The following is a 24574-nucleotide window of genomic DNA, read 5'->3' as shown; positions in this document are numbered from 1 at the left end:
TACAGTTGAGAGAAATGGCCATCCTTCTAGGATTGATGTGTAAGCATTCCTGCGAGGATTGTCTACTGACTGCTTATGGGGTCAATAACCAGAGGGTCATTGAACTGGAGAAGGGTACCATCTTAGATAATATCAAGAGTGTTGTGGCATATGCTCAGGTAAATCAAAGAAGAGTTGGTGTTTCTGTGCTACTTTCAGAATTGTGTAGTTATAAATAAAGGAACTTATCAAGGGCAGTATTGCCGCAAAACAGCCTCTAAGCTCTGTGTACAAAAACAAAGCTAGATAAAAAAGAAAAAAAAGAAAAAAACACAATTTTCTTTTCTCTAAAAGTTACCTTAATCGCTGCATGATAATGGACGACAATGACTATCACTCTACCCACCTTGCATAGGTATTGTTTTCTATTGCTTTAAACCTGCAAAATTTGTGAACATATTGAACAGTTTAAAGTATTGTTTGAGATTGAAAATTTTAGAAATAAATTCCATGTGAGTAAATTTTGAGATTCATGCATTTTATAAAAACTTCAGGCTGTAGATGGGGATGACGTCAACTACTATACTGCTCCACCGAGCAAACTGAGCATGACATCTCTCTACGATGCTCTCCGGGATCGCGTCCACATCGATAACTTAATCATCCTAGGACAAGATTACACCGAGGAGGGGACAGGATGGGAAGAACTGGAGAGTTTTGTCGTCAAGTACAGACAGGTTGTTAATCCAAACCTTCTGTTTGTGCGCTTGGATTTTGATAAATACCATTATAGAAGGTAAGAATGTTAGTCGTCACGTAGGACTTATACACTGATGTTATTATGCCAAAACCGTAACCAATCCCATCCCAATATTGTGCATGTAAGTTATTCCCGCTGGACTCGGAAAACACCGAGCATAACTTATAAATACTAGAATCTGTTTATTTCTCTTTGTAAAATCGCAAGGAATTTTATAAAGATGATTTATGAAAACCGACTATGATCGCCAGAACAACTGGAGACTGAATGGTCTAATGCACATTGCACAGTGTTCAAGTTCTGTTATTCACAGAGTGTGGGTTGGAATACCGACCTGGCCGGTCACAATGCTTGTGTTCTTCAAAGATACCTTACCATAATTGCTTTGTCCATTAGATGGGACATTAAGCCATAAATCCTGTGTACTAGGATTCTTGTACCCAGAACACGTATCCTGGAGAAGTAGGGATTAACCCTGGTGTTTCTGGTTCACATAGAAAGCACCCTTGTTCACAGGATTCCTCAGCATTGTAAGCTACAGTGACTAGGTTAAATTTTGAGGCATCTCTTAATTCATTACCAGAAATGTATAAGTAAGTAAAAATTTGGTGACACTATGTAAAAATCTCTTTTGTGAGTAGTGGTTGTAGCTCGGAGAAGAGCTGTTTCTGCTTCATGTTTCGGTTAGTCTGACCATCTTCTGGAGAATGCTGGACTTAGAAATTGATAACAGTATACTCCTTTTCCTTCTTACAGTGAGAAGAAAAGCACTCATCCTAATGACATCTTAATGATGGGTTACAGTGATAACATCTTAAGATTCATAGCAGAAAGAGGTGACAGTGGGCAGTTGAATCATGTTGAGAATATTGATAAGGCGTATGGTCTCAGAGAGCTTCAGGTAGGACCTTAGTAATATTTATAATAATAAAACAGCACTTAAAACCGCACAGCGACTCGAAAGTCTGGCAATCCAAACCATTTGACATAGCAACTGTCTAAATGTAAGCGGTACATTAATACTTAGCAAGTCATTGTACCAGAAATTATTCAAATCTAACTTGCAAATGGTTTATTCATTTCAAAGCAAATGTTAAATTTGCTTTGAAGTCTTCATACTTGAAGTTTAAGGTAGAGTACTTAAATGATAGGTTAGTGGTTATGTGATCAAATCCTGTCCTGATTAATCTTAATTTCATATTAAAAAAAATGTTATTTGGATTGGATTATCTTTTTTAGGTTGCAGCGGTGGGATGCACTAAACAGTCTTCAGGAGCTCCTGAGAAGCCCTTACCCCTTGCTGCACCACTACATAGGTCAGAAGCATTGCAAAAAATGTTGTTCATTTGTATTTTATTCATGAACTTTGTCGCTATTATCAATCTATAATCTTATTTACTTAATTCATAATTAACTTAATTAAAGGCACTGGACAACTTAGTTTGGTAATTACTCAAAATTTATATTTGCATAAAAGCTTACTTGGAAACAAGAAACAGAGCTGTTGATAATACAAAACATTATGAGAAATGACTTCCTCTGAAGTAGCATAGTTTTTGAGAAAGATATAATTTCTCACTAAAGTATTTTAATCTGCCACAAACTTCAGGCATGAAGCCTACCTCAGCCATCTAAAAGGAAACATAATTTGTGTAACAACGGTGTTTTTTTCTTTCATTATTGTCTTGTAACTTCGATGACCAGTTGTGTCCAGATTTGTTATTGCTCATTTTGGGATACACCAAGTGAGAATACTTGGCAATTACCTAATGTGTAAAGTGCCTTGAATACAGAAAACCTGAACAAGGGTGGTTTGAAGAAACTCTTTTAGCCCTTACTCCTGGCCCTATATCATCTTCACTGTAATTTATATTTTTTTGACCTTTGATCTTTGACCTTTCTTCCAGATGGAGAACAGCCAGGGTTTTCATCTCATCCACCTTCCGTGACATGCACGGAGAGCGTGACCTCTTGACCCGATATGTGTTCCCAGAGCTGCGTGCTAGAGCTAAGAAACTATTTCTCAACATCTATGAGGTTGATCTAAGATGGGGCGTAACTGAAGAAGAGACGAGACAAAACAGGTGTGCATTCTAGGACAGTATCTGTAGATCTTAATGTAAGATGATGTAGAAGATGTCTCTTGTGTAATTCCGTACTCGGCTAAATCGTGAAAAAATTCAAATCATCTTCCCTTCAAAAAATGTGGTATTTTAGCAATTTAAAGGGAAGGTGTTCATTTGGTAATCACTCGTAAAGTTAATGGCAAGACAGACTTTGATCTGTTAATGTCATTGTTGTCCATGTCTGAGTTGCTGTCGTTGTTGTCAAAATATTGTTATATCCAAGTATTTTGGTTTGAAAACAACTATAAAATGGTCTTATTGTTGTACATTTTAACATTTATATTTTTAACTTTTTTTAAAGATGTAAAAATAAAACTCAACTCAGCCTCCTTAAGGCTGTGAAGCTTTTATTTGTGAAATAAACCAATCAATTAATAAAAATCATTAACAAATTCATTTTGGACTCCCAAGATCCATTGAGATTTGTCTGACTGAAGTCTCTCGCTGTGACTACTTCATTGGAATGTTGGGTGATCGCTACGGTTACTGCCCGAGCACCTACACAGCACCAGACACTGAGGAGTTTGATTGGCTTAAAGAATACCCCAGAGGGCGCTCTATCACTGAGCTGGAGATGCAGCATGCAGCGCTGTGTGATCCTTTGAGCTGTGTCGGCAAAGCGTTTTTCTACATGCGTGATGACACATTTATGAAGTAAGTTACATTTTATCTTATTCTAATATTTTTTATGGTGCATTCATTTAAAAAAATTGTTCGATACAATACCCAAAGTAGATACATGTTTTTAAAATTAAAAAAATATAGTTTATGCAAGTCGCCCGACACATAATTGTCTCCCCTGTATTTTAATCTTTATAGAGCCAGAAATAAGGGATAACAGAGTTTCCTCAAACCACCCTTGTTTAGGTTTTCTGCCTTCTAGGCACTAGAATTCAGTAATTGTCAAATATCAGTCTTCTCTAGACCACTGAGCTCGTCAGGTGGCTGGAGGCAGTTCAACTCCAACGTGTTAGTCGCATGTACTCTATCATTTAATATGTTTGGTAGAGGGGATAAGAATATAATTTGTTTTTACCTGTAACCGATGTCCATCAACCACTGTATACTCAGTACTTTCCCGAGTTCTCTGAAGAAGAAAAACAAACCCACAGGCAAATCATTAAATAAATCTTTGTTGACTTTTTTTTCCCAGAGACCTACCTCAATCTTGCATAAATGCATTTCAAGTAGAGACGGACTCTGCTAAAGAAAAGATGAAGAACCTCAAACAGCTGATTAAAGGCAGTGGACTAGAAGTCTTTGATGGGTAAGTTCCCTTAAAGGCAGTGGACTAGAAGTATTTGATGGGTAAGTTCCCTTAAAGGCAGTGGACTAGAAGTCTTTGATGGGTAAGTTCTTTTAACCCTTTGGTGCACAGATTAATTTTTTTTAAAGCAAAACAAGAAAATGTTCAACCGTGTTTTTCTCAAAATTTATCAGTAGCACCCGTTGTTGAACATCACATCGAACGAAAGCCAATCGCTCTAAACAACAGAATGAGAGCGGTATATTTAGGGGTTGTAGTTTTTAAGTTATGACTGTTTATAAAGTCCATTTTGTGGTTACTATCGACGGCCTTTTGCACCAAAGTAAGGCAGTGGACACTATTGGTAATTACTCAAAAATTGGTAGCATAAAACCTTACTTGGTAACGAGCAATGGAGAGCTGTTGGTAGTATAAAACATTGTGAGAAACGGCTCCCTTTGAAGTAACATAGTTTTCAATTTGTTGAATGGGTCTTGTGAAAGAAAGTTTTAAATATGTTCATAAATTTAAAATTCTAATTTCTTCCTTAGGTATCCGTGTCGCTTTGGTGGCGTAGTTGACGGTAAAGCAGTCACAACAAACTTGGAGGAGTTGGGTTTGAGAGTCGTCAACAATCTGTGGAATTCTTTCGTCAGGGATTATCCTGAAGAGGTTTGTTAGAAAAGGATTAACAAGCTGAAATCAGTTAAGTGCTTAAAGGCACTGGACACTATTGGTAATTACTCAAAATAATTGTAAGCATAAACCTTACTTGGTAACGAGTAATGGAGAGACGTTGATAGTATAAAACATTGTGAGAAAAGGCTCCCTCTCAAGTAACTAGAAGTCTTTGATGGGCAAGTTCCCTTAAAGGCAGTTATTGTGAAAGACTTCAGGCCTAAAGTTTTTAGAAGGCATCTGTTTTGCAACAAGGGTGTTTTACCTGTCAATATTTTCTGCAAATTCAGATTGTGTGACACACAATGTCAAGCATTCTTCCATGTAAATACATTTGTATTACTTTGTATAGTATGTTAAATGATAATATGAATTAGAGGTGTTAAATTTGCATCGGGGTTAAAGAATATTAGTTTTGGTTTTACCTTTATTCGAACTGCCTCTAGCTACATGTATCTGACAATCTCGGTGGTCTACATGTAGTATGTAAGACACTGCTCTAGAATGGTAAAGGTCGTGGGTCTGAATCCAACCCAAGTAATATGCCTGTGATTTTTCACTGATCTCGGGAGTATACAGTGCTAACACACATCGGTGTGGGGGTAAAATTGAAACTGACATATGAGTAAGTAATTAATAAAAACCTCTGATATACATGTTTCTTTGAATTCGCAGGAAGCATTCCTTGATGAGTTGACACACGAGGGAGCCCTTCATGAGGCATTTCTGGATGCTCATGTGGCTGGTTTTAGCGGTCGTAAGACCCAGCTGAAGCAATGTCTTGAGATGATTGATTCATGCCGAAAAGGTCTCGTTGTCATCAGCGGAAAGAGCGGGTGTGGAAAGACCGCCCTCATGGTTAGTTAAAAATGCAATAAGCCACACCCACTTCTTACAAACTGGTCTCTCTAAATACCAGGGCACAATTTCGTAAAGCTGCTTAGAGGTCGATTTTGTGTTTACTGTACAATTTCCATTTAATAGCGGCTGCTAACCGTAAGCACACAAAAAGGCATGCTAATCTGCCAGTATTTACTGTATGAAAATGAATGATGTAACAAATCCACAGTGAATGACGCTACTGTATGCCTAGTTTTCTTGCTTATAATGAATAGTTCTATGTTCAAACCCAAAACTGCTTTTAATTATTTCTAACTCTTTGGGGATTAAAAATAAAATTCTTTTCTCTTGGATTATTTCAGTCGTGTCTCGCTACTCGCTACAAGAACAGGATTGATGAGAGAGATGGCAATCACGTCTTGGTTCATCTCGTAGGAGCAGCGGTGGGATCTGGCAACGTCTTAGCAATGTTACGTCGCTTGTGTCTGGAACTCAAGAAGCGTTTCGCTCTCTCTCTATCTATACCTGAAGACTTCAAGTAAGTTATGCCTTGGAAGATTTTTTATTTTTTTTTAATGACTTCCAAGAAATAGTTTGCATCATTACATGTAAATGCAATTATACTGAGGAGCAGAACCATGTAAAAAATAGGAGCCATCACAGAGCTTCCTTTGCTTGGAATGTCATTTCATTAACTTGGAGAACTGCTTGATTGTCACACTGTTGTGTATCACTTATTTATATCTATTGGTGTGATGGACACCATCTTGTCTTTCCAGCAAGCTCATGACCAAGTTCCCAGAGTTCTTGAAGGGAGCTGCAGTGCATTGTGGAAGCTCTCCTCTGGTGATATTCCTGGATGGTTTGGATCAGATGGAAGACGCTTATCAAGCTAAGAACATGGAATGGTTACCAAAAGAACTCCCGAAGGTACAGAGAGCTTGTTAATAATCTTAATGCAATAGATGTTTAATTTGCATCGGGATAGAGAATATTTATTATTTTGTAAATTGCAAAGGTCGTGGGTTCAAATCGCATCTTAGTAACATGCCTGGGATTTCAGAACTCAGGTAAGTACTGAGTATATAGTGCTAACACACATGGGTGTAAATGGGTTAAAACCAAAATGAATAATATGAATGAAAACTTTTATTGTTATTTTGGGGGTAACCAATTGAGCCCAACGTAATTGTATGCATATGTTGGGAAACACCAAGTGAGGTAACTGGTCTTTGACACTTACCAAACGTGTCCAGTGCATTTAAAAGAGCACCCTTGAAGCTTTGATTCATTTTTGTTTTATTTTCCAGGATGTTATGTTTGTCGTCAGTACGGTTGAAGAGGGTCAATCCCATAAGGCATTGCTTCGTCGTAGTCCATCCTGTCTGAGCCTACGACCTCTTGACCTCTTGGATAAGGCAACAGTGGTCAGAAGAATGTTGGCTGTACATCGGAAAACACTGGATGAGTCTGCATTTAACAACCAGGTAATCCTAATAACAATAAGGGAATACAAGAGTGGTGACTCGATCCTGAACTTTCATTTAAAACCAGCAGGGTCGTGGCCGTGTGATAAAGGACCGAGCTGAAGGCGACAGCCTTTATCACAGGGCCATGACCCTGCAACTAACAGTTAAATAACTGCAATAACCTATCATTCTGAAAGTTTGTATAATAATTACACTCAGCGCCTTGTGTACCTTGCTGGGTAGATATACGTGCACTATATAAGACTTTGATACTACTATTATTATATTTTTATGACAAAATGCATTTTTCATTTTTGCTACAAGATGGTCTGACTTTTAAAATTTTTGTTTTAACTAGATGAAGCTACTTGTCTCCAAGAGGGAAGCCAATCTTCCTTTGTTTCTCAGCCTAGCCTGTGAAGAACTGCGTGTCTTTGGCGTCTTTGAGCAAGTATGTACTTTTAATAAGATGTATAAGAATAATTGTAATGGACATTTATGTTGCCCCAATATACCTCATTTTGACGCTCATAGCTTATGAACATTAATACTCATGTGATGTTGCTGAGCTGTTCATTTAACTGCTTAACCCTTTTGTCTTTAACCGGCCCTAACTGGCCCTGCTTGTTACTTGGAGCACTACCCAGGGCTGTATGCTACCCAGGGAACCGCGAAAAATAATCGGATTGCACATGGCCCAATGACCAGGGCACTAGTTAAGCGCATTGATACTTTATTGTAAAATGTGCTATATAAGAACTTGTCATAAGAGCTAGTTTAAAATGAATAATGAGATTGGTGTAAATCTCAGCTATTTTTAAAGAAGTAATTTGATGTACTTTGTATTGTAATTTTTAAATTGTAACTTTGCAGCAATTAAGCCCCTGTGCTATAAATACATTGTTTTAATAATCCAGAAATAATAGAAACTAATAGTTATTATTATTATTGTTATTATTATTATCATACCCTGTTAATTGTTTCAGGTATCAGAGAGACTAAAGAGGATGTCTCAGACCATTAGTGCTTTGTTGCAGGAGGTCATGCAAAGATTAGAAGTAGACCACGGCAAAGATCTTCTCTCTACTGCGCTCACTCTACTTGTCTGCGCCAGAGAGGGTAAGAACTTTTATTTAAATAGTTTTTTTCTGTCTTTGTCGAAAAACAAAATGAGTGTTTCCTCTCTTTTTCATTTGATGATATCAATGATAGTTGTATAAATTTATAATGTGTTATTTCTGTCATAAATGGCACTCCTGGCATTTAATGTTCCTTTTTTTCACAGTTAAGTCAGATGGAGATTTTGAAGAATGAAGCAACCACACTTTGATAATTCCAGAGCTTGATCTCGATGCACTAGACCGCTTGATGATTTGGGAAAATTTACTGTCTTTACTTGACCTCTATTTGTTTGTTTGTGAATGTCTTAAAGGATTGCTTGAGGAGGAGCTTCACAGTCTCCTAAGTCTACACACCCTCCTTGGAGGAGGCAAGTATCGTCTTGAAGATGTGAAGAATATTCGTCTGACGGCAGACGGAATGCTTCCTCAGGCTGTGTTTGCTCAATTAATGAGGAGTCTTAAAGGATTCTTGAGTCCAGCTGGACAGAGGTGAGATTAAAGTCTAGTCGCTATACGGATTTCTTGGATTCCATTAGAAGATATTTAATTTGAAAATAAAAGCGTGGGTAAACGGTCTTCACTGTGGGGTAAAAGTGGCTGGCCGCTGTAACAGTTTGTTTTCTTTACGCTTTAAAACATATATCTAATGGTCAAGCCAGCCCCTTCCCTTCAACCCCCACCTTATGTCTCCTTATTCACTAGTTACCCCTTGCTGTTTTCTGTATGCTTTCGTACTCCATTCATGTATTTCCACTTCACTGCTTATATAACACTTATGTTACATGTTCATGTTTGTTGTGTTGTCATTTAGCCTATTTTTGGCAATAAAAAATATACATAAGAATCCAAGGTTGCTCAAAATGTTTGAATTTGCACAACAATTTCACTTTTAATCAGAACACTGTGGCTTCTTATAGTTGGCTTATTTTCTACTTGTTTTAGTGTTTGTTTTGAAACAAATTGCTTGTCTTTTCTACCTGTAATATTTGCTTGTTGCCATAGACCTTTTCCCAAACTCGGTATGTGCACATTAGGAAAGGAATGAGGTGCATGCTTGTCTAGCTAGTGAACAAGTTTGATCGTTAGCTACAATCCCAGCCATTTCTCGTTGGCCCCCCCCCCTGCCCCCTTTCAATGTTGGTTCTGATTGCACAGTCTTCTGCGTTAGAGTCAACATTGAGCAGGGGGGTGGGGAGCGAATGATTATTGTCAGTGGGAAGTGTCCAGGGAATGGTTTTATGTAATGTTAGGAATGGGTGGCCCAAGCATTTTGGCCGGGATCGTACATTTTGTAAACCACCATGCACCTCAGTCAACAGTTAGCGCTTGCGCAATAGGTCGATTGGTTCTTGTCCAGCAGAATCATTTTTGAAACATTTGCAAAACTTACCAGTCTTAGCGGGGAAACATTTATAAGATTTGTTATGTTATTTTGGTCTACAGCAGTGTGAATCATCTTAGCCTGGCTCATGGGGAGATCAACCAAGCTGTGAGACAGCGTTATATGAGAGGAGCTGGGGCAGACACAGAGGCCAGGCTACATGCTCTACTAGCTGGTAAGGACTGCTGCTAGTCTAAAGTGTTCGCTAACTCTACCTCCAATGCTGGCATACCTTTATGTGTAATGTTACCAAAAATCACAAATTTCATCGCACAAAAGCATTTCATGACAGAAACTTTTGACTCTGAGAAGACCCTTATTAGTCTTTGAAGAACCTTATGTTTAATTATTAAACTTTTCTTGCATAAAACATCAAAGAAAAAGTAGTTAGGTGAGGTTTATTTGCACTTGTTGTTTTCCAATCTAGGTTATTTCATCCAAGAAGCTGACCCACTTCTGAATGGTTCCTGGTTTGGTCAGAAGCCGAGAGCTTTCAGTGAGTTACCCTATCATCTATCCCGGACAGCGGCCTACGCTGAACTCCAAACTGTGTTGTGCAGTCTGCCGTTTATTCACGCTAAGTGCATGCTGGGATTGGCGTCCCAGCTATTAGATGATTTTATCGGGGGAGTGACATCGATTGGAGGAATAGCCAATAGGGCTGCTGTTAGAGACAGAGAAAAGTTCTTGGCTAAGCCACAAGTACAGGTGTGTGATTTTAGCATCAGATTGTTATCATTACTATCAATACTATTATGATCAATATTATTATGATCAATATTATTATGATCAATATTATTATGATCAATGTTATGGCGTGTCCTGGCCTAGCGGTTAAGAGCACCAGACGCAAGCTCTGGTGTTTCTAATCAGCAGAGTGTGGGTTTGAATACCAGTCATGACATATTGCGCCACAGCACCTTTGTAAACCATAACATGGTGCTATGTTAAAGGAGTAGTTTTCATAATGCAAACATAGTCCCACATACCTTGCAGGAAAATACTGAGTGTGAGCTTAGAAACAACTGTATTAAGCGCCTAAAATATGTTCTGTATTATTACTATTATTATTATTTATATTTACAGGAATTCCGCTCGTTTGTTTCTCGTAACCTTCACATCATTTCCAACCTACCCGCCCTCACGTGGCAACAAGCAGCCAATGAGCCATCAGAATCCGCTGTCTGTCAATCAATGAAGAAGGCAGTTGAAAGTGGGGGCGTGGCCTCAAGGCGGAGTCTTGTAGTCTGGAAGAATAAGAGGGAGGGGCAAGAGGATTGTGCTATGACCATCACTGGATTTACTCAGGTTGGTTGGACTTTACATCCTTAGAGAAAGAGGTCAAATGTCATTGAGGCGCTTATAAGAACAGCAGAATTATGCTTACCAGAATAAGATTACCAATCAAAAAACCATTTCTTATGTACCATTTGTGGCTGGTTTCTTGCGCATTTGGCTTAGCAGAAAAATATTAAGCAAAAGTTTCTGCTTAAGCAGTTCTGTGAGATTGGGTCTTGCTCTGTTTTTTCTTGTTCTGGTTCGCCTGCCCATATCCAAACAGTGGATGTTATCCAAGAAACACACGGCTCAAGGATATTCTGGTATTAACTTCAGTGAGAAATTAACCCTTTCATGCACCATTTATTTTAGTAATAAATTAATCATGAACTGTTTATTCGTTTGAATTGGCAACCCTCCCTGAAACAGGTCGGAACAGCACCCTTAAGAGTTTTCTTTGCCCTTCTGAAAACTGTGTGGTTCTGCGATCTTAAACCAGTCGTTAGTGACCAGTCAGCGCATGAATGAGTTAAGGGGCTCATTGTATCAACTGGATGAACAAGATAAAAAAGAATGTTTGTATCAAGTTGTCTTGTTTCATTCTCATGTTTTGTCTTTTGTCTTCCAGGCCGTTACATGCCTAGCCATTTCTCTGGATGAGCAGTTTGTTGTCTGTGGAAATAAAGACTGCACTGTCCAATTATTTGAACGTGAAACTGCAAAGGTGGGTATACATACTTATTTTCTAATCTTTAAGATTTTTATTAATAAATGTACATTTTTAAATATCGTTTTGATTTATTAGTATGATTAGAAACTTCGCATGTTGGGAGTTTTGTTAGGTGGGAGTATTGTTAGGTGAGGTTTGCGGTAGCACCATGTGTAAATCTTTTTTTAATTAGTGTTGGTTCTGATCTGAAAAGAATTGATGGTTGACAACTCAACATTTTGATTAGTATGCTCTGAATGTTGGCTGACATGTTGTTGGTTCTAACGCATGACCTTGTTTGCTTTAAGTCGTTCATGGTTTGCAAAGCAGCATCTATTTTTATATTTTTTTTTGTAATAAACAGGAGGTTCGAAGCTTTGTGGGACATTATGATGCAATAACAGATTGCTGCTTCGTAGGTAGACAACGTCTGGTCACAGCCTCTGTTGATACTACACTCAGCCTATGGGACGTACACCAGGGTCACAGGTAAGAAGCTTGTAATAGTTAGTGTTCCTCTTCATGCATTTGCACTCAGTGGACCAAATAGTGTAAGCGCAAAACTAACATGCCTGATTTCAATATGGCGACAAATAGTCACATCATTATGGATAGGTATGTAACAGACGTAGCCATAATCCAATGAAATTATGCTCTTGTTAATTTTATCTTGATTACCTCAAGAAATGGACTACAAAGTGCCAAAATCATGCCCCTTTTTGTGTATAGCAGCCCCTCTTGACAAGTTAGTAGTTCCAAGGTGTGGAGACAGTGGTGAAAACACAGTTTCTTTAACCTTTCTAAAATATCGTTTCACTTTTTACAGGGTAAGGCATAAGATTTGTTGTTTCAAGTAATAACAGTGATTTCTGATGGGCAAGACATCATTTTAAAGTGGAAACTAAGAACAATCTTCTGATTTTACCAGAGAGAAAAACTGACTTAAGTTTGTTTATTAGTGAGCGTTGGATACTCATTCTCGTATCACAGTCTCAACGCACACAAGTAGGGATATAGAGGGCGCCTTTCAAAATGGCGATGTACACATCTGTAGGGCCCTGGAGTTCGGCAGGTACATTAAACCTTCTTGTGTTGACTTAGCATTATGGTACTGGAGATCAGAGTCCAGACTAAACCTACAATTAATTGAATCTTTTTCTCTTGTCTGACTAGGATTGCGGTTCTTAAAGAGCACAGACGTCAAGTCAGTTCATGTTGTCATAGTACCCGCTGCGCTATGATCGTCTCTGCCTCGTGGGATTGTACGCTGAATATCTGGGATGATAGTGATGGTAGGCTACTGGCAACCTTAAAGGATACAACTCCACTTAACTGTGTAGCGTTTCATCCTGAGGGAAGATTGGTGGTGAGCGGTGGATGGGATTCAACGATGAAGATATGGCATGTTGAAGATAAGAAAAGAGTTGGGGTAAGAAGGGAGTTTCATTTCATTTATTTATTCTGATTGTGAAGCCAGGGACTCTCAGAAAAGTGAAGTCAATCACAGTAATCACAGCACTACCTAATAACCGAATGGAGAGAAGACAATGAAGGAAGTTTCAGTTTTAGATGTGGGAAGAAAACCCCAGAGAATTATTCCAGGAAAAAGCACACAATCGGGCAGAAACTAAGAACCCAATCCTCATAGTGCCTCTACATAAATGGAATTTTACCTGGTAAGTCTGCTGCCACCTAGCGATCCAAAGTCTCCCAATGAATGTTGATGACTGGCTAGGTCCATAGAACGTTACATTGACCATTAACTCCTGTCTCTCATTCAGATTCTACGAGGTCACAAGGCGTCTGTACGTGCCGTTGCTTACTCACCCAGTGGAGCTCATATCGTTTCTGCCTCCCTGGACGGAACCGTTAAGATATGGTCCTCAACTACTGGAACCCAGGTATGTATGTTTAACAATTAAACCAGCTATGGGCAACTTGGTTAATATATCTTTATAGTAATGAAACAAACAAACCCCAAATTGACTACAACCCGTTCCAAATTTCATGGCTCTGCTTACCGCCGAATTCTGTGCTTACGATCAACATTCACGACTGAATTTGCAAGCCCCGAATGACTGCGCTAGCTGTGTAAGGAATGACTAGTAACGTGGAGTTACTAGACATTCAGTTACCAATCTGCCCCCCCCCCCCACATTCACGACTGAATTTGCAAGCCCCGAATGACTGCGCTAGCTGTGTAAGGAATGACCAATACAGCTACCAATCTGCCCCCCCCCACATTCACGACTGAATTTGCAAGCCCCGAATGACTGCGCTAGCTGTGTAAGGAATGACCAATACAGCTACCAATCTGCCCCCCCCCCCCACCCCGGTTGAAAGACATCTTTTAAGCTGTTCTCTCAGAGCTAGATGAATGAAGACAAATTATTTCCAAAGTGCTGGAAGTTTGTCAATGTCAAATTTCTTGCTGATTGGTTGGCGACGTCCTAAAGACTTCTTATTTTGATTTTTATCTGCGCAGGTTGGAGGATTAGATGGTCATGTGATGCCAATTAATCGCATTTCATTCTCACCCAATGGGCGTCAGCTTGTGACGGTCAGCGATGACCAAAGGGTCAAGGTATGGTTCTGTTTTTCAGCTGAATTTAGATGAATAAGTTTTTTTATGTTTTCCTGTCTTCCTTAACAAGCCCTGCTATTGCGGAACATGCTTCTGCTCTTCGCTACAAGTCATTGTGTCCTCTAATTACAAATGTTAATGTGGAAATAAATGTCACTTTGAATAATGGTCACTTAAAACATGCTTCCTGTTATATTATTCTCGTCGTTTTATTGATTAAAGCTCCAAAATTGTACCTTAAGAAATTTTCACTACAAATTACTGACAAAACGTTGCAGATTCACAAAGAAAACCAAATCAGTTCATGCTTTGAAGTCTGTTATAAAATTACTTTTTAAGTTAGCGGCAAACATGAAATTAACAAACATCATTCTGAGATGTGGAAAAACTAATTATATTTGTTACATTATTTGTGTTTACCCATACACCGACGTGTGTAAAGCACTGTTTACTCAGTACTTTTGGAAGTCCGGTGAAAACAAATTCCACAGGCAAATATATTACTCTGCGACGATTTGAGTACACAAACTTTGCTACTCTAGAGCAGATCACTGAGCTTACCCGGTAGCTAGAGTCAGTTTGAATCCTAAACTTGTTTTATTTTCGTCGAATTAGGTGTGGTCCGGAAATCTAGGCAAGAGGGTGTCCACTTTTGGGCTGGATCGCTATGGCAGCGCCACGGCAACCGCTATCAGTCCAGATGGTATGCAAGTCTTAACTGGTTACCACAGCGGTGCCATTAGAATGTATGAGACCAACAGTGGAGCTGAGATATGGGCGGTGACTCATCACGATGCAGGGGTCAAGGGGTTAAAGTGGGTCATGACCCCATCAGGTCAATTGGAGGTCGTAGCTGGTTGGCTTACTGGACATGTAGAGGTTAGTTCGTTGACAGAAAGATTTAGTATAGATTTTGTTCATTGATATACACCTGTATGTTTTAAGCACTGTACTTTCCCAAGTTCTGTGAAAAAACCAACTGGCAAATCACTCTGGTGGTTATTTATTTGAATGTGACCAGTGGCATTGGAGATAAAGACTTTCATGTCACAGTTATTGAGTTAACTTGTTTTATTCCAAGCGTGTGCCGATGGCTTATTGTCATAACTGTTTGTTTTGTTCATCTTTTTTTCTTGTTCTGTTCTTTTGTATGCTTGCTGAATTAAAAATAATAATAATAATAACTTAATGGCATCTGTTGGTTTTCTTTTATTCCAGTTGCTATCGGCAATGACCGGCTCTATTAATACATCTCTAGCTGCTCATATGAAACCAGTCACAAGTCTTGCATACAGCAGTCCTAATCGTCTCGTTGCCGTGTCGTTTGAGGATAATACAATCAATATATGGAGGGTGCCTTATGAGCGCAAAGCCAAGCAGAAAAGGTAAATTACATAATACAATAATAATAATAGCAAGTTTTGCTATTCAAGTTCTAAATAACTGTCTCAATGCCCTGCTGGTCATTGGGCCAATAACATGTCTTTAATCTTGCTCACAGCCTGGGCAATGGTAGAGCTTTTTCATACACAATATCAACATCTGATAACTGATACGGTATTGTCTAAAACTGTCTATTGTCTATTGTCTTATTTCTTCCAGTCTGGAACCCTATGCTGTAATTCATGCCATTGGTAATAAAGCTGTGACATGCTGCGGATTTGATATGGATGGTACCAGACTAGCCACAGGAACCAAAGATATGGTAAACAAAAATTAACGAAAAAATCACACGTTTTGAAATTATTGAATAAAAATTGAATAATTCATAACAATTATAGTAATGTGATAAAGTGCTTTACAAGAACTGTTTTTTATATATTTTTTACCCACCATTAACAGATATCATTTAAAAAAATTGCCAGATAAAGTTATTTATATAATATAATATAATTTGAAGATTACAACTATGCAATAACTAAATAGTCAGGTATGCTCTGATCGAGTTGAAACTTTCGGTTCTTTTCAGAACCACTCGTTTTATTTACAGATTATCATTACATGGTGTTCCCACAAACCTTTACATTACTGTATCTCCACCTTGCAACATTTCAAATCCTACTAAGACAATAATTGATAAAAGATTATTAATAAATCTGCATATGATGATAATCTACCATAGAGTGTCCAGATCTGGAGTATGGAGAGAGATGTTCTCTTAGGCACAACGCTACGACCAATGGCAGAGATGCATGCATGTCATAAAGACTGGGTCACTGCACTTTGTTGGTCAGACACATCAGATCACTTGGTAAGAACACCCAGGAATTTACACTATTCAATCAAATCTCATTATTTCACATAGAAATGTGTTTTCTAACTCAGTGAAATGAGGTCATTTTTATTGACAAAAAAAGATTGACGGAAGATATTTTATTAAAATATTAGTACTCACTTTGTTGTTTTCTCATTAAAAAGAAAATAGATATTGAGTGATAAGACCCCTTGAATACGACGTCACTACCCCAAACACACCCTTCAGTGAGATCAAATGAAGACCTGTCATTGGCTGAGAGGTGTGCGCAGCGCTTACAGGCTTGCACAGATCCATTGTTTGATTTTGTTGATGGCAGCCAGTGCGATGGGTCTATGAAGAGGTTTTTTAAAAGAAGAAAAAAAATGAAAATGAAATGTCAGGAAGTGTGTGTTACCATTGTGGAACTAACTGAAACAATTCTTACAAAAGCAACAGTGTAAACCAGTTCGTTTGTTAAGATATAATCTTCCAGTCAAGGGAACTCGGAAAACTGGCAACAGCCAATCTCTCTCATACAAACATTGGTTTATGTCTGTGATTATGAGTTTCATGAGAATAACTTGTAACTAGACAACAACACTTGTTCTAGTCATTGTGTAATCAGCAGTTCTTGGTAGGATTCGAACTTACAACTTTTTGTTTCCTATTTATTGATCTTTCAATCTCTGTTTCTTGACTATAGGTGACTGTATCTTTGTAAATGCAAGTCCTACATTCTAACAACATTTTGTTTCCTATTTATTGATCTTTCAATCTCTGTTTCTTGACTATAGGTGACTGCATCCAATGATTTCATTATTAAGCTTTGGGACATGAAGACAATGAAAGTCAAACATGAATTTATGGGACACACCAGCGCCATTAACTCTGTTGCTTTCAGTGTGAGTATTCAGCATCAAAACTTCCACCTTTAACAATTTGATTTATTTTTCAGATTAATAATGACCCTGAGAAAGGGAAGCCAAATGTTAATTTAAAGGCACTAGAAACCTTTGGTAAATTGTCAAAGACCAACACAAATGCAGACAATAACAAATCTATTTTTGTGCTAACAATTATTTGTTAGAAATGACCAATATTGCCTTTAAAGATGCCTGAAAATGTGGCTCCTACTGGAGTAGTCTATTCATCAAATATGTGTTTCATTTACGGTCAGTTCATGATTTTGCCTAGAACCAGACCCAAACCCTACCCAGCCCCAGTCCCTGCCCTAGTTCCAGACCGAGCCAGCCAGCCGCCGTTATTCTTTTTACTTTGTCAGCCTGATAAAAGTAACTGCCCATTGATACTACATGTATCTACTCGGGAGGGCAGTCAGCTTTTGCTTTTCTTATAAATCCCAGCAATATCTCACCTTTTTTTCCTCTCTATTTTCCAAACAGCAAGGTTGTGTCGTCTCAGCATGTTTTGATGGATCAGTCAGAGTCTGGTCTCATAAAGGAGTTGAGATTACTACACTCTACGGACACAATAGCCGTGTCAACAGCTGTGATGTCTTTGTAGTTTCTAAACAAGCACAAGGTAGAAAACAACTTACTCTTAACTGTATTTTAAAATATTGTTTCTTAAACAATTTTCTTTTGAACATCTTATAGCAGAGGACATTTATTTAGTGCTGGTATCTGCCCAGAACATGACAATAAACATACCCTCCCTGTTCCCTCTCTTAATGCTGTTAACCCAAGCTGGGGCAGGGACCTCCCAATGAGAATTGACACTAAACAGGGTCCGAGGGCTCAAGGAGATATGGACAGAATTTTAGCTTCCATATTTGTTTTATGAACTGTTTCTTGAGAACTAGAGTAGCAGAACTCTTCCAAAACTATCTCAGGAGCATGTCTCTGGATCATTTCTTGTGATTGTACAGATATCTTTGGAGATGTTGAGAACAAGGAGGCGGGGCAGACCAGCTGGGCGAGTATGACGGCCACTGAAGAGTGGAAGGATGCTCACTCCAAGAAGAAACTAGACAAAGTGGAGATGGTTCGCTTGGAGAATGTTGTCGTAGCAACAGCTAGTGATGATGCAATGACTCACCTATGGAAGCCGTTGCAGGTAAATTTTGTTTTAGATCAAATTAGATTTAATATTGTAAAGGAGAAGTTTACCTTTGGTTTTTGGAATTATAAAATTGTTTTGATCCTATATAAATGTAGATATATACAATAAAACTAATATTTGAATTTCATTTCAAAAGGTTGTTGTGTTTTTTTGACATATCCCCCAAATTCCTCATAGGAATACACACAATTTTACAATATATTTTTCAAGGAATTTTGTTTTTCAGATTTGTTACAGAACAATAGATTGTCTTCTTAAAATGGCAGTAATTGCATATTTTTCTCCATTTTCCTTTTTTAGGGCAATGAGATGTCATCTATGAGTGGACACTCCGATAGCGTTGTGGCCGTAGCTGTATCAAGCAAAGGTCATGTGATCACAGGGTCACATGATAAAACAATGAAGTTCTGGACTCCGAAGGTAAGACTTGATTCTTCCATTCTATTCAGTGCATAATTTTCAAAGAGCTGCTTAAGCAGAAATTATTGCTTAATGATTTCCTGCTTCGCGGGATGCCAGTCACAGATGATACATGTGCCAAGGTATTTTGGCTGGTAACATATTCTGGTAAGCATTATTTTGTTGTGCTTACAGTGCTCTCTCTTAACAGCGGACTGCTGGCCAAATGCCAGTTAGATTTCAGTCTCCAAGTGGTCTGGGTGACTAGCTCAGGGATGAAAAGTATCCCATTTAATTTAAAGTTAATTGGTTTTGCTGGCTAGTCACTGAACAAGTTATGAGCAAACCCAGACTTATTTATAATAATATATTATTACATTATAATGTAATAAATTGGACCCAGTACTTTTATTTATTTATTTATTAATTCTGAACTTAATCTCTATACTAGTCAAGAACCTCGTGGAGAGAAGACGAGGAAGTTTTGAGTGGGGAGAAAACCCCAGAGATTTATTGCATTGAAAACCCACGCAGTTAGGCAGGCACTGAAACCTAATGCATGGAGTGCCTCTGGTGGGATTTGAACGCGGGTCCTAGATTTGGAAGGCTAGGAAAGATACCACTACACCAACCCAACTGTCTAGATCTTGTTCAATGACTGGTTAGATCACAACAGCCAAATTTGTTGACAAGAAAATCTTACTGATTGTATTTGATTTGTGTTAATAGTTGGAGGCTCAGGTCCTTTCTGCTCGTCATAATGGTGAGGTTACATGTGCTGCGTATTCCCTTAAAGCAACGTACGCCATCTCTGCGAGCAGGTAAGCAAACAAGTCAATATCAGGGCTCAATTTCATAAAGATGTAAAGTAGAAGGTTCTGTTGAAGCAAGTTTCTTGGCTGAGCAAGAAATGACAAGGGTACCAGTAACAGCATAGATAATGGTGTTCTGGCTGTTAAGCTGTTTTTGCTAAGCAAGTGTTGTTTTGTGCTTAGCAAGTATTTGTGCTACCAGGCTTTATGAAATTGGGACCTGGTCTACAAGATCATGCCTCGAATTACACAAAGGCCAAGGAGGCATAGCCCCTGTTGCCCCTGGTCTTGGCCTTGGTGCCCCTTCAAAAGTTCCCATAGACTTTAAAGGAACATGTTGCCTTGGATCGATCGATTTGGTCTTTCAAAAGTATTTGTAACTGTTTTTTTATAAAATGCATATAGGTAGAAAGACGTTGTAAAAGTAGAATAAAATAACCCACACAAACATGCCTCGAAATTGCACGGTGTTCCTTTTACCTCGTCGACTAACACGGTCGGCCATTTATGGGAGTCAAATTTTTGACTCCCATAAATGGCCTACCGTGTAAGTTCGCACAGTAAAAGGAAAACCACGCAATTTCGAGGCAAACTTGTGTGGATCATTGTATTCTACTTTTAAAACATCTTTCCAACCATATGCATTTTATAAAAAGGGTTAAAAAACGCTTTTTATAGACCAACTCGTCCGATCCAAGGCAACGTGTTCCTTTAAGATTGTCCAACGGAAGTGCCCTTTGCAAAATAAAAATGGCCTTGCCCTTTCAAAGATGAAATTCCAAGCCTGCAAAACGGAGCGTGTTTAGTTCAGGGATGAGAAATTTCAGACTTTTATCTGAAACTCAGACTTTTTAAAGTCTTCCTGGTATAAAATGTTATATTTTTCTCAAAACAAAAAAGTATAGCTCTTTGATCTACCTCTCTAGCTCTGAGGATATTGCTTAATCTTATTAGAATTCCCAAAAGCTCCTTGAAATCTATATCAAAGGGGTTGTCAAAAGGTTGGAACGCTATCATTTCAATGTACCTCGTAAGATCTACTTATCAATCAAATTTTCTACAAAACACAGCCATTACTTACGTAAATTTCGTTTACGTTTCAACTAGTATAATCAATAGTCATCCTCAGAACGAGGCACAACCAGTCGGTTGGTGGTGCCATTTACTACTGCCACAATTGGCCTAACCACCATCAAGTAGCTGTAGCAGGAAACTGGTGGGACTGGTGCCTCGTTCTGATGATCACTAGTGATACTAGTCGAAAAGTAAAAACAATTTACGTGAGTATTGGCTGTGTTTTGTAGAAAATTCATTTGATAAGTTGATATTTTACCAGCCTGATGATACTCGTAAGATCTGGATCCCAGTTTCAGACTTTTAAAGTAGTCATCCATAGTTTTCTCTAACCTTTAGACGTGAATGACGTTAGCTTATATAAGTTTTATGTTAAAATTTTCAGCACTTTTGTATAACTTCTTGTATTTTATTTTTGAAGGAATGGTGAAGTAATGGTCTGGAAGATGCCTGAGAAGAAGTCTACCTCACTGACTCTACCAAAGGTTGTCTTCTCAAACAAGGTAACCTAAAAAGAAAAACACACCCACAAAGTCGTGCACCCTATTTTCAATTGATTTTAAAATTCTGCAAAATAATGGCAAATTAAACGTGACTAAGTTTGTTTAATCATCACTTGTCCATAAGAAGAACATTGTATTTCTGTACATTTTGTGTTGTATTAAAAGAATCCTGTGTTTTAAACACTGTGCACAGTGCCTGTTTGTGTAGCTCATGCAACTTCTGAGAAAATAGAAACAGCTTTTGCAATCTGCTTACCAACCAAAAGGTATAAATGCAAAAAGTAATGGCCTGACATATCGAACCAAGCAGAGTGTTTCTCAAAGGCTAGAATACTGCTAGGGTTGAAACATCAGGCTATTAACTATTTAATTGAGATTGAAGTTTCTTATCTATATTTCTGGTTTTTGCCATCAGTTAATGGATAAGGCCATCAATGCTGTATGCTTCTTGAGTGACACCCGGTTTGCTTTGGGGTCTGACAATGGTATTGTCACCGTGTGGGATATTGACGCCCCAACCCCACCCATGACTGCGTGGAGAGTACAGTGAGTTTTATTTCTGAAGATCAATAACTCTTTCAGTTTTCTTCTCTTTTCTCCTCTCTTTCCTGAGCCCAATTTCATGGCTCTGCTTACCGTAAGCAAAGAATCAATGCTTACCGTAAGCAAAGAATCAATGCTTACCGTAAGCAAAGAATCAATGCTTACCATAAGCAAAGAATCAATGCTTACCGTAAGCAAAGATTCAATGCTTACCATAAGCAAAGAATCAATGCTTACCGTAAGCAAAGATTCAATGCTTACCATAAGCAAAGAATCAATGCTTACCATAAGCAAAGAATCAATGCTTACCGTAAGCAAAGATTCAATGCTTACCATAAGCAAAGAATCAATGCTTACCATAAGCAAAGAATCAATGCTTACCGTAAGCAAAGATTCAATGCTTACCATAAGCAAAGAATCAATGCTTATTGTAAGCAAAGAATCAATGCTTACCGTAAGCAAAGAATCAGTGCTTACTGAAAGCAAAGAATCAATTCTCATGTAAGCAGGGAATCAATGCTTACCGCAAGCGAAGAATCAACGCTTACCATAAGCTCAGAAATCCCTGCTTACTGGAAGCAAAGAATCAATGCTTACCGTATCAAAGAATCAATGATTATGTAAGCAGGGAATTCTGAGTTTACATCAAGCAAAGTTCACAGGTTAGCAGGGAATTATTGCTTGTGTGTGTGCATGTTCTACGAAACTTCGCTTACACATCTAGCGCAGAAATTGGCGCTTGCCCTGTAAGCGAAGAATAGTGATTGCAAATACAGAATTTGACAGTAAGCCGACCCATGAAACTGGGCCCAGTTCTGAGAACACTGAACTTGAGTAATTTAACATCATTTCTAATCTTCGGGAAAAATACTACTTTTTACAGACAGAGGAAAAGTATGCAGACTGAAGGTTATGAGAAGAGCCCAATCACATGTATGACCTATGACCCTTTGAGGGATAACCTTTATACAGGTCACTGGGCAGCCATGGTATGCTCATTCAAGTGTGACTCCGGCAAACTACGAGCAATCTACAAAAGGTATTACAAAACCTCTTCATTCTTAAAGACATCGGACATGTTTGGTAGTTGTCAAAGACCAGTATCCTCACTTGGTGTATCCCAACATAATGCATCAAATAATAAACCTGTGAACATTTCGACTTATCAATTGGTCACAAACGTTGCAAGAGAATAATGGAAGAAAGAAAAAAACCTTGTTGCACAAATTTTTCTGCTTTCAGATGCCTAAAAAAGGCTTCAGGTCTAAAGTCTTTTAATATTTGAGTCAGAAATTACCTCTTTCTTAAAAACTACGTTACTTCAGAGGGAGCTGTGTCAATGTTTTCAATGTTTTATACTATCAAAAGTTCTCCATTGCTCGTTGCCAAGTTAGTTTGAATGCAAACAATTATTTTGAGTAATTACCAATAGTGTCCAGTGCCTTTAAACTGTTAACATTGTTGATGCTTTTGTGTACCGGCCATTTTGTTCACTGGAAAGACTGCACAGTTGTGTGAAGTACTTGTTTGTATTCTGCAACCCAAAAATATATTTATAAGTATTGTCGTCTAGTTACTGAATCATAATTTCTAGATTGGTGCAAGTCATAATCATAGACATTAAACCAATGTTTGTATGAGAGAGATTTTCTGTTGCCAGCTTAGTGTTTAAATCCCCTTGTGTGAGTTTTCTAAATTCCATCGATGGGAAGATTGTGAAAACAAACTCTTTTGTGATTTTTCTTATTTTTGTCTAGAGATGAGAAGGACTCCCCTGATTGGATCTTAGATGTGAAGATTCTAAGAGATAACACCATGGTAGCAACTACTGCAGCAGGAGAGATACAACACTTCAGAAACTTGGTAAGAACATCCTCTGGGATATCTAAAACACTGGGTGCAAGGGTCAAAGTTCAAGGTTATCAGTAAGCCAATATGATTACCTCATTTATGTATAAAGACAAACTAATTTGTGATTGTTAAAACATGCTGAAAGACAAAAAAATCTTTTCTTTTTGGAGATTGCTTGGAACTTGTTGCCTGTAAAGTGCCTCATGTGACAAGGCCCTAAGTTTCACAAGTTGCAATTTATAATGTTATTAATCATTTTGTTTTAGGAGTTGTTCCCTGCCTCACGATTCATCATCATGAACCCAGAGGAGAAGGTTGTTGGTTACCAGCCTCCTTGCTGGGTATCAGCCTGCGCTGGAGTAGAGTTACGCAGTGGTAAGCGGCTTGGTTTAGGCGACGCCGGTAAGGGAATGAAGAAAGCAGTTTTAACAGTAGACTCCATGGGATACTTGGCAGTGTGTGACGTCACGACGCAAGAAGTTATATCAAAGAAAAAGGTAGGTCATATAGATAGTAGTCCTGGCCGACTTTCCACCTTTCGCCTAAGTAGTAGTTCAAAAGCAGGATAGTTTGTTTCAGAAATGAGAAGTCTCTTGATTTCCGAAAAACTTTCTAGAAAAACTCTGCTCGGGCCGAAACGTCAAAACAAGATTTTAGCATTTAAACCATCAGTGCTTTGGTTGGTAAGCTGTTGTAACATTAACGCTATTTTCTTATTTATTTCTAGGTTCACACAGATGGAGTGAATGACCTAGCTGTCTGTGACGATGTCATCTGCACTGCATCAGAAGATAGCGCCCTCAAGTTGTGGTCTCGTAAGAACTTGAAACAGGTAATGTTTAATTTTCAATAATCAATGATCTTAAAATTTGCAAATTTTTAAATGCACTTTACAAGTATTGT

General features: G+C 38.3%; 1 protein-coding gene across 3 annotated transcripts in view; it reads left to right on the top strand.

The window, feature by feature from the left end:
* The window catches only part of LOC139936938 (telomerase protein component 1-like), a 56910-nt gene that overhangs the window by 30648 nt on the left and 1688 nt on the right, over positions 1-24574 (top strand). For all 3 annotated transcript variants that reach the window (XM_071931778.1, XM_071931777.1, XM_071931779.1), the window contains 38 exons: positions 6-158; positions 534-775; positions 1496-1640; positions 1979-2055; positions 2647-2823; positions 3277-3519; positions 4019-4132; positions 4663-4783; positions 5465-5647; positions 5992-6167; positions 6409-6559; positions 6940-7116; positions 7457-7549; positions 8085-8217; positions 8531-8708; positions 9663-9775; positions 10028-10308; positions 10687-10908; positions 11507-11602; positions 11952-12076; positions 12761-13016; positions 13369-13488; positions 14073-14171; positions 14787-15050; positions 15390-15556; positions 15774-15876; positions 16294-16422; positions 17202-17309; positions 17811-17949; positions 18296-18483; positions 18790-18909; positions 19618-19709; positions 21196-21277; positions 21693-21823; positions 22704-22859; positions 23578-23683; positions 23938-24168; positions 24399-24503. In XM_071931778.1, the coding sequence (XP_071787879.1) occupies positions 6-158; positions 534-775; positions 1496-1640; positions 1979-2055; positions 2647-2823; positions 3277-3519; positions 4019-4132; positions 4663-4783; positions 5465-5647; positions 5992-6167; positions 6409-6559; positions 6940-7116; positions 7457-7549; positions 8085-8217; positions 8531-8708; positions 9663-9775; positions 10028-10308; positions 10687-10908; positions 11507-11602; positions 11952-12076; positions 12761-13016; positions 13369-13488; positions 14073-14171; positions 14787-15050; positions 15390-15556; positions 15774-15876; positions 16294-16422; positions 17202-17309; positions 17811-17949; positions 18296-18483; positions 18790-18909; positions 19618-19709; positions 21196-21277; positions 21693-21823; positions 22704-22859; positions 23578-23683; positions 23938-24168; positions 24399-24503 (5796 nt within the window). The remainder of the gene's footprint in view (positions 1-5; positions 159-533; positions 776-1495; positions 1641-1978; positions 2056-2646; positions 2824-3276; positions 3520-4018; positions 4133-4662; positions 4784-5464; positions 5648-5991; positions 6168-6408; positions 6560-6939; positions 7117-7456; positions 7550-8084; positions 8218-8530; positions 8709-9662; positions 9776-10027; positions 10309-10686; positions 10909-11506; positions 11603-11951; positions 12077-12760; positions 13017-13368; positions 13489-14072; positions 14172-14786; positions 15051-15389; positions 15557-15773; positions 15877-16293; positions 16423-17201; positions 17310-17810; positions 17950-18295; positions 18484-18789; positions 18910-19617; positions 19710-21195; positions 21278-21692; positions 21824-22703; positions 22860-23577; positions 23684-23937; positions 24169-24398; positions 24504-24574) is intronic.

Source organism: Asterias amurensis, chromosome 5, assembly GCF_032118995.1.
Source record: "Asterias amurensis chromosome 5, ASM3211899v1".
Taxonomy (NCBI): Eukaryota; Metazoa; Echinodermata; class Asteroidea; order Forcipulatida; family Asteriidae; genus Asterias; species Asterias amurensis.
This window is presented reverse-complemented; position numbering and strand designations above follow the sequence as displayed.